The 10,105-nt window shown below is 33.0% G+C and overlaps 1 protein-coding gene across 1 annotated transcript in view; it reads right to left on the reverse strand.

Annotated features, from left to right (window-relative positions):
• Positions 1–7,475: 7,475 nt before the first annotated feature.
• Positions 7,476–10,105, reverse strand: part of LOC119636214 (nephrin) — a 324,897-nt gene continuing 322,267 nt past the window's right edge. The window contains exon 22 of the mRNA XM_038031458.1: positions 7,476–8,148. Coding sequence (XP_037887386.1) covers positions 7,561–8,148 — 588 coding nt within the window. The 3' untranslated portion in view covers positions 7,476–7,560. The remainder of the gene's footprint in view (positions 8,149–10,105) is intronic.

The raw sequence follows: 10,105 nt of genomic DNA on the forward strand, positions 1-10,105 counted from the left end.
CTCCCGTTTTCAACAATGAAGACAGCGCCATCAAACAAGCAAAGGAATTGGAAAATGACCCAACCTTTTCAAAGAATACGCTTGCAATACTCATACAAAAACCATGAACATTTCTGCTTTCCCTCTTGCTTGCTCGTTGCTCACAAACTGCACGATATAAGTTTTCGGAAAATTATTCTACAAAAATTGGATAACAGTGATGGGTATAAGAAATTCGGTCAAAACCAAATATGATTTTCTTACATGTTGGTTTTTTTTTCGTTTTTTTGTTTTTTTGATAAAAATCAACCTCTTATCATAAAATTACAAGACAACGTCAAAATGAAAAGCTCACTCATATCTTTTGTTATTTAAAAGGCAGTCATTATCAACACAAAATTTTTGTGTTGTCATCGTTAACATCACCACCATCATCATCATCATCATCATCATCATCATGAGCAAGCATCATGCTTATCATTATTATCACAATTTTCGTATCTTTGTCTCGGTTGCTATCGTCTTTCTTTTTATTATACATAGAGTGTCATGGCTACACGCGTTCATTATATAATGCTGTCGATATTAGATACGGTTTGTAACTTTTGTAGAGAAAACGTACATATAATCATGGCCAGGCACACATCCCACCAACCCCCTACCAAAGCACACGATTGTGTATCTTTAAATATTAAAGAGATTGCGGACTTAATTCCTCATTAAGAAGCTTAGAAAAGTAAATTTTACTTAAACCGTACAGTTTATGATTGTTTAGGCAAAAGTTGTTTAAGCTCTCCTGACACATATCGTAATATCCCTCTAAGGCAAATACTTTAATTGGATCCGACGACGGTAATTGAATTGAAGCGAATTTTGAATGTGTAGATGACAGCAATATTTAGTTTATTACTTTATATTGCGTAATAAAAAAATAAAAAACGAAATAAAAAAAAGAACAAAAAGTAAATATTAAAAAAACGAAATCTGCAGTTTACGCTTAAATCCTGGTACAGACATAAAAATTTTTTTTTTTTTTTTAAACAAATTTACAAAAAAAAAAAAAAAAAATATGACATTAATTTCTGCAGGATATATATATATATGTTGGGATGACAAGAAGATACTCTCGATATTCACATATAGACATTATTTGGATTTTTTTCCAAAGTTAGCGCAGTATTAATGACGAGGATTGGATTACAACCATGTTGTTCGCTTTATTTTGCTTTTGTAGCCCTAAGTTCTACCGTAGTAGTAAGCACCAATGACTGAAAGGAAATCAAAAAATTTCTATGCTTCATCAGGTTAATGAAATCGCATTTAATTTTACGTCCACCTAACAGTATTAAATGAATAACGTATTAATCAACATTTCATAATTCAATGAAACTAAAGAGAATATTTGCGGTTTTTGGATGTGCGTATAATTAATTGGTCTATAATAGTATTAATAAAATTTCATTTACATTTTTCCATTGTTTTAATGAGCTCAAACACAAAGGATATGGATGTATGCGTGAATGAGCTTAAAGGCGAATATGCTTACAAAGTATTGTTTTAATATTTATTTTATACGAAGACATGTACAGCTCATCGCTTATACTTATAATTGGAAAGAATGAGAATTTCATCGGAAGATCAGAACAGAAATATATGTTAAATCCATGCTCTTTTCGAGTTTTACAACATCAAAAGCGGTCCAATCCAATTTTTTTAAGATAAACAACAACGCATTTGTAAATTCCCAGAAACTTTGTTTGTTTTTTTTCTAAATAGTCTTAATAGATACTTCGAATAATGGCTTTCTATAACGTGTGGAAAAACGTTCATTACTTGAAAGAAGTTCTTTCCTTGACCTTCGGTTTTATGGTCTATGTTAAATTATTCCCTTTGATTTCTCACTCTCCTAATATATTAAATAAATGTATTCAGAAAGTATTTATGTTGACTAAGGAAAAAAAAAAAACTTTAGAGCGTTTGGAAAGTTTTCAATTCTGCTGCCAAGAAATTGAAAGTTTGAGAGGGAATTTTTGGATTCGGGTGATTCAGTTATACGATTGCATATTATCTTTGCATTTTCTTTGTCATTTCAGAACATATGAAATGCGAAACGTGTGATTCTGCCTTCGACAGATGTAGGAAAGGACACACTTTCGAACGAAAACCCTTTGGGAAAACAGAATGAACGAAAACCTTTGAAGAAAACCGCATGAGGAAGAACACTTGAAGGGCTCCTGGAGAATTACAGGCTAATAAAAAAAAAACACAAAAAAAAAACATTTGCATTGTCAAAGGATATCCATATCACTATTCAAAGCTTTAAGTCTATTAAGTCCTTTAACATAATTTCTACAATTTTTTTTTCTTCCTTCGAATTTCGAAAAATATCTTCAAAATTACATTCTTCAATGCAGTAAAGATATTCGAGAAGTTAAATCGATTTTTTTACTAACTTTTTTTTATATTTTCATTCAATCGCAAATCAAGGCCAGTTCTCTATCTTAAAGGGACTATAGAGCATAGCGCCTTCCATTAATGATATCTCGCGATTTTTTAATATTTTCCTAGAAAAAACTTTTGTTCTTCAGGCCGCTAAAGTGATGGTATTCCTTGAGACGAGTAGAGAGGTTTATGAATGCGCGATTGGCCATCTGTTTTAGAGCAACGTGGGGAGACATAATTTAAAATAGAAATACATGATAAGATTAGTATACTTATTATCATGATTTTTTTCTAAGCAAGACGTCGACCTATTGCATGTGTCAAACTAATCCTTACATAGATTATCTGTGAAGTTTCTGTTTCTCCTCCGTTGGTGCACTAGTTCAACTACTTTTGTGTTCAGCGAGATTAATTTAAATCGGTAATGAACAAAGTGATTCAGTTCTAATTAAGGCCTACCTGTCAAATGCTGTGTGGAGTAACCCTTAGTGGTAACAGCTTTATATTCCAGTCTTCGGTTCTTTTTCTTTCTGATTCAAATTGAAATGTAAGGGTTATCTCAAATGCTGATGATCAAATTGCTTTCTTCAATGCTCAATAGTTCTTCCATTATATTATCAACAAATTTTTCTTGTTCCAGATGCAAAATTGTGATCTGAAGGGTCACCGTAAACGAGGTCAAGCAAAGAGAAAGAAAAGCAGACTATTGCGTGCAAGCGGTCATGTGCCCATTTTTTTTCTATAAAAATTGAAAAAACACTTTTTCATTTGAGCACTTTGCAAGACTTTTACGTTCATATGTAAAATTTGAAAGATTAATAAATCTTCGTATTTTTCGCATACTTTCTGTTAAAAATTTCTAAAAACAATTCGTTTTTTAGTGAACACAAGGTCCACAAGTATATCATTTATGAAATTGTCAAAAGTCTACCTATCATTCCCATTAACCTCGGAGCATTTTTAATCCTCCTAACATCGTTATATTTAGCAAATTAAAAAGTTTTGTCTCTTCGCTTCTCAAACAAGGATACTCTCTGCCTCTCGAAAGATTAAAAAGGATATTTTCTTCACTTTAGCACTCTTGTGGAAATTGGCGTTCTTCTTCACTGCATCCTGAGAGAGGTGTATAGAGTTCGTTGTAAACTTAATATTAGTTATCTTTTATGGTTTCCCGTTTTCGCTTTGAAAGATGCACGTGTGTAGTCATACACAAGCTTGAGTTTTAACTCAACCATAAGGATTCCTCCATTAACGTTGCGTATTTCTCTATACGCTCTTTTGTAGGTAGATTTATGACATTGTATTAAGTATGAACAAATTGATATGAAAACTTCATAGCAACATAATTTTATTTTAAACCCTCCTGCAACTTAACTTTTTTATGCGTGTGGAAGACTTTTTGCGACATGATGAGGGGGATGTAATTATAAAAGGGGGAATTTTAAGTCAAGGTGCTTATGAAATTTCTATATGTGTGTGTGTGTGTGTGTTAAAGCGTATAAATGTGACAGTTTCTTAAGGATATTGAAGAACAATTTATTTGTCATATAATTAATGTTAAGGTTGATCGAAGAAAAAAATATTTTGATTAAAACAAGCTTTGCATTAAACGCATTTTAGTTAAGGCTTACAATATTTAATTTTCTAGGAAGTTAAAGATAGCACGAAAGAGTAAGAATTTAAAACGTAATAAATCTGACAATGAAAGGGTAGTAAACTTTTCTTGACAAATTTTGAAAATTCATGTCTAGAGCATAGGCCTTTCAAAAAGTTTTTCCAAGTTCATCACAAAAATTTTATTTATAATTATGATTAAACATAAACACACATAAACCTACACTACACTGATGTTTTCAAGTAAAAGTAGCTCCCTGCTTGATTTATGATCAGATCACGCGATAATGTTGATTAGAATCCAATTCTCTTCGAAATCCAAGTAAATATAGATCGAATCTTTTAAAGGTTTAAAGAAACTTGTTTTTTTTTTAATTTTCGCAATAAATTGGAGTTTGTATAGCTTGCGTCACCTTAGCATTTTCGGATATAGATTCTCTTACATATCCAGGGAAATTGTGTTTCGTGATCAGGATAAATGCATTTTCCTAAGAGTGGCAACGAAACCTAATTTCTCAGGCATGTTCTTCGTCCTAATACCGATTAGATGGCGAAGACTTGCAGAAAGTTTTGAAAAGAATAGAGATTTTCTTCTTTTGCGTGAACCTTTCCTTTATCTCGTACAAAATCAGAATTGTCTTATTAATCACTTCAACACCATGCTGGCAATAACGCTGACGTATAGTAAACACATAAAGTCAAGATAGATTATTTCATAAAATAATCCGATAAGCTATGCAAAAGCAAAGCCATGGTTTTGTAAACAGATAGCGTTCAGCTATGAAGATGTGTATATATTGATTTGAAGAATAGATATTATTTTGAAGTTACCTAAGATGATTATTTGGCATAATTATTAGCTTAGCCGGACTTGATTTTGTTTTCAATCGCAATTCAAGTTTGTTTTGCAAGACAGGCAAAGCTGTGCTGAAGAAAACGAAATGATTTTGAAAATGTCTAAAGTTTGTTTTCAAATGTAGCTTAAATTTCATTTTGCTGACTGCAGAATCATTTACTATGCTCAAGCATCTGCGTAGCGTTTCTGTTTCGACGAGATCTTCCTTTGGATTATATTTTTTAAGTTTGTTCAAACACGTGTTCGATTTGATTAATATTCCGTTGGGTTTGCAAAAGGTAATAGGTATGCTATAGCATAAGGTTTGTTGATTAGTAAATAAAAATGAAAAGCAGAGATAATTTCCAATTGCTTGTGTGTTTGCATTGAGTCTATGTAGGAAAATGAATTTTTTTAAACTGCCCATAACTTTTTTTCATTAAATTTCGAAACCTTCCATTCATGGTGTATTTCTACAGTGTACAGCAGCTGAGTTAGTAAGATGTGGAAATTTTGGATTTCTAAGAGAAAAACACTTGGTTTTCCAAAAACGAAGGTAGTGTCAAAACTCCCAAATCGGAATATGACTCTGTTTTGGCAAAGATAATTTTGATTGGATTTAATGATTGGATTACCCAAACTAAATTTTTATCACGGATTTACTAAACACCTTATATATATATATATATAAAAAAATTAAAACTCGTTTTCTAGGTCTTAGTAGTCGTAATGTTAAATATTTAAGACGCGTTTCAACGGCAACAATTCTTTGACAGTAAACGTTTTGGAAAGTGAGAAAGAAAGAGAGAGAGAGATAAAGACAAGTATTTGTATTCATTGATCGGCCTTGAAACGTCAAAAGGTAAGTGGGTCATTTTAGTAAAGGTCTTATTTCTACTTTCTAATGTCAATCTTATGCGTCGTAATGCTAAACTTAACCCACAAACATATTATAACTTAAGGGTAAAAGGCAGCGAGCGTACTATGACACAAAAGAAAGTCTCGCGTTTCTTTTTTTTTCTTTCTAAAAATTATGAAAGCGTAAAGGTAAACGATGTATAAATTAATTGCTTCAATCAAACATTTGTTGGGGGGGTTTTTCATTTGTTATTGTTGTTCTTGTTGTTGTTGTTATTGTTGTTTTTTCAACATTAATACTTGACTTTGGTCATCCAAGCGTGTTATTATGGTTTCCTATTGTACATACGTAGTATATATATATAGTTGTATGGGCATGCATGTATAGCTGTAGGTGAATTATGCAAATACGTTCGCAATTCTATGATTACATTTCTAATTGTAGTTCACGTTCAGTTAAAAAGGTATCGTTCAACGCAATTGCTGCTTTTGTTGTCGTCGTTGAGGTTATTAAGCGGAAATATGAAATGTGTGCGCAGAGTAGCGTTGAAATTTGTAGCAAAACCTTTTCAAGATGTCTAAAGGAAGCATTTAGTAAAACAAAAAGGATGAAAATTAAATTTCAAATATAAGTTTATCGCTTATGCTGCTATGCGCTTCGCTCTGGCTTTTTTTTTTTTTTTTAGTGTTTGAGAAACACTTTTAGCACACTTTTGTTTTATGCTGGGCCTTATGATGGTGCTTTAGCGTTTTTTGTGTGCACCAGTGCTTAAAATTCAAACCAAATAATACCGTTGAGATCAATTTCAAGTACTAGTCGTTTTTGTTGTTGTTGGCATTGTCATTACAGTGTCATGTTTTGTAACATGTTTCCACTGCTACTCGCTACAGCTCGCTAGCTGGTTGTCTTTGTTTTCCTATTATTTTTATTGTTGATGTTAGCAACGCTGTTGCTATTCGGTGTTGTTACAATCCAATTAGTGTTAAAAAAGTGTTTCTGTTGCTATTGTTGTTTTTCGCTTTCTTTCAAATAAAAATTTACATTTTTTTTTTTCATTCATTGTCAAGCTAAAATGTTTATGTTACAGCTTTGAGAATAATTTACATGTTTGTTGTTGTTGTTGTTGTTGTTGTTCTTGTTGTTATTTTATGAATAAAATTTATTTGTTACACGCACTAATATTTCAGATGCTGTTTCTTTTTATCAAGAGTGGCAGAGGAGCATTGGGCTGGGCTTGTTGTAGCGTTGTTAGTGCGACTAGAAAATGCATAAATCTTTGTTGTTTGCCATTATTTCTTGTTTTTTGTTGGTTACTTTTTTTTTTTTTTTTTTGGCTTAGCCTTATAGGACTGTATATTGTAACAATGATAATAAGTAGACTTCCTTTTCTTATTAGTAAAACGCTACTACCTTTGTCTTGACAGTGCTCTGCCTACCACGTAGCCATAGCCATACCATTAGGGCGTATAATGTACAAGTAGATTAAAACTAATTTGTAAGTTGTTAGTGTTTACGGTTACGCTTTAAATTACGGTTTATTATATTTCACGTTTTAAGAAAAATGAATTATTTTTTTTTATAATGAAAAACAACAAAAAAAACTTTGAAGTGTTATTTCTTCATCATACTTAATTAATTACCTGTCTAAGCTTAGATGCAATTATTACTTTTCATTGATGTGGCTGTGGTTCTTGTTCTTGTTGTTGTTGTTGACTTTTTACTTATTGGCACGGCCTTATAATATAGTTTTTTTTTTTTGTATTTAGTAGCGAGGTGGGTTGCTGCCCAGTATTGTTGTTGCTATAAGGGCCCCTATTGAGGCATCCTATAGCTATACGAGATGACCATCCGCGTCTGTATACGCCACTGCTGAGCCGGCCGCATTAAAGGTGGTTAAACTATGTGGATTCGTCGGATCGTATGATGCACTGGCAGTCATTAGCAAACTATTGCCAATGCCCGCTGAGGTGGGTATATTCAGCAATTGTAGATTACCTGCTGTAGCAGGTATGGCTACCAGACCTGTAGTATTAAGTAATTGCGCTTGCTGTTGTTGCTGCTGCTTATTTCGATTAGGATCCTTAAGTATACTCTGAGGTTGCTTTGGTGTGGAACAGGGTATCGACATTAGACTGCCGTTTGCCAAGCTGCTGGTTGTTGTTAATGTTGAGGAGGTAGCTGAGATATTCATTGGATGCAAGTCGTGCAGCAATTGCACGCCTCCCATATTGGTGGTTGTATGATGGGTAACATCTGGCGGTGGCACCGCAGTAACACCACGCAAAATACCACGTCTTAAAGTGCCACCGGTGCCACCATTACCCAGTGATGCTCCACTAATGATTGACGCCTGCGTTACCGGTTGTAGATGAGCCATTGGCAGCGGCGGTGTTGTAAAATCCATTTGCGGTGGATAATCCTGAAAGGGGATAAAAAATACAGAATTTTCGTAGTTGATAATAAATACAAGGAGTTCATCACTTATCACTTGGATATGAGCAAAACAAATTAATACTAAAAGGTTAGCTCATAGTTTTCAGAGCACACTCTCTGAGGAGATTATCATCGAAAAAAATTTCTTGAGTCAACTATTATAGAAAAATAAAAGGTTTTATTTAAATGTTGTTGCATTTCGTAAAGATGATGGAATTTTTGTCTCAGCTTAAACGTTTGCATTAGCACTCGCCCTCTAAATCAACTGTAATCATCATCATTGACAGTCAGCAAAATTTGTCATTGACTCTAACAAAAAGAGAAACAATTTCACGGCAATTTTAATACTAATTTATGAACAGTTTGAAGTGCAATTGACAGCAAAAGTTGTGAAATTTTATTTTATGATAAGATAAAATTGTACGATATTTATGTGACTGTCGCAAGGTCGAATTTTCAACAATCTGTTTCGGTCCGTCTTATAAAGTTGTTCAGCAATTTTCGCTATAAAATACTGAAATTTCAGATCTTGTTGTTGTATAGGGACCCACTTGTCATAAGGACTTGTAAAGAAGGATAGCCTAAAAAGGTGATTCGACGTGATCCAATTTTAACACTTTTCTTCGGTTAAAGAACTAACTTGTCGCCTTTTTACAAAAGCCCTTATGTGGGAAGGATTCCAAAAGAAGGATTTCGCCAATAAGTACACTTCCTTTTCATATAAAGTCTTGCTCTTTTACAAAAGCATTCTTACGGGAAAATACTCCAAAGATTCTCTCGTCTCTTTGAAATTTTCTACATATATTTTCCACCGATTTTTGTCGAGAAATAATAAAAAAATTGGCCACCTTTGCACATTGAAACTCAAGCATTATATAGAGACCAGCCGTAAAAATGTTCCGAATCAATCTATTTTTAGTAGATTCCGTCCGTCCGTGAAAGCAATTCAGCGTACTAGATCACGGGAAAGCATCCACAAAATACGATGTTTAACTTGACCGGATATTTTCATGAACAGACGACAACATTCATATAATTTTCCTGCCTAACACATTATTATAATGAAAGATAGATATGTTTCGAGTCGCTTCGGATATTGCATTTATAAGCACAAATTAAAGGTAACCACAAGGCAATTGGAACAGTTGTCTTGATGGCACATATATAATGGTTTGAAAGAAGTTACATTAAATCAATGCAAGTGCAAAATAAGTAAAAACATTATACTCGGGCAAATTCGATTATTAATTACTCTACATTACTTCGGGTATTGTAGTTTCTGATTTATTTTCATGATAAAATATCCAAAGTATAGTTTATTCGCATGCAAACGCATATTTCTGAAGAGCGTCCCCATATGGGAACGGATCTAAAAAAAGGGAGGATGTGATTACAATTTTCCATGGATAGTATCTATGTAAATTTACTGTTATAAACCAATTTTTATTATAAAATATAAGTTTGATCTTATACAATGCAATATACGGCCTAGTTTCTTGTAGAAACGGTTACAAAGGAGGGTTTCAAAAAATTGGCCCTTCCGATGCAAATTGATTGCATCAATTTATAGTGCCGAAGTGCTGCTATCTAGCAATTTGTGTGAGGAGATGTTTCTGAAAATTGCAGATTTTTTCCATATGAAGACTTTTTTAAGAGGTCCGCAAAGGTGTTTCGATTTAATTAAATTTCAATAAGCTTCGTCCCTTGGTCAAAATACGTCAATTTATTAAATTTCGTGGTAACATTTTAAAAGATATCGAACTGTAGACTGAATACAAATATGCATGGACAAATATCATACAGACATATGGACAAGTAGACATCGAAGCTTAAGCCTACTCAGAAAATGATTCTGAATCTGTCGGTACTATAAAAGGTGAGTCTACGTGAAGTCTTTTCTTAATATTACATATACATCTTCTTAAGAAATTTACCATCTACAA

This window comes from Glossina fuscipes, unplaced genomic scaffold, assembly GCF_014805625.2.
Source record: "Glossina fuscipes isolate IAEA_lab_2018 unplaced genomic scaffold, Yale_Gfus_2 28, whole genome shotgun sequence".
Lineage (NCBI taxonomy): Eukaryota > Metazoa > Arthropoda > Insecta > Diptera > Glossinidae > Glossina > Glossina fuscipes.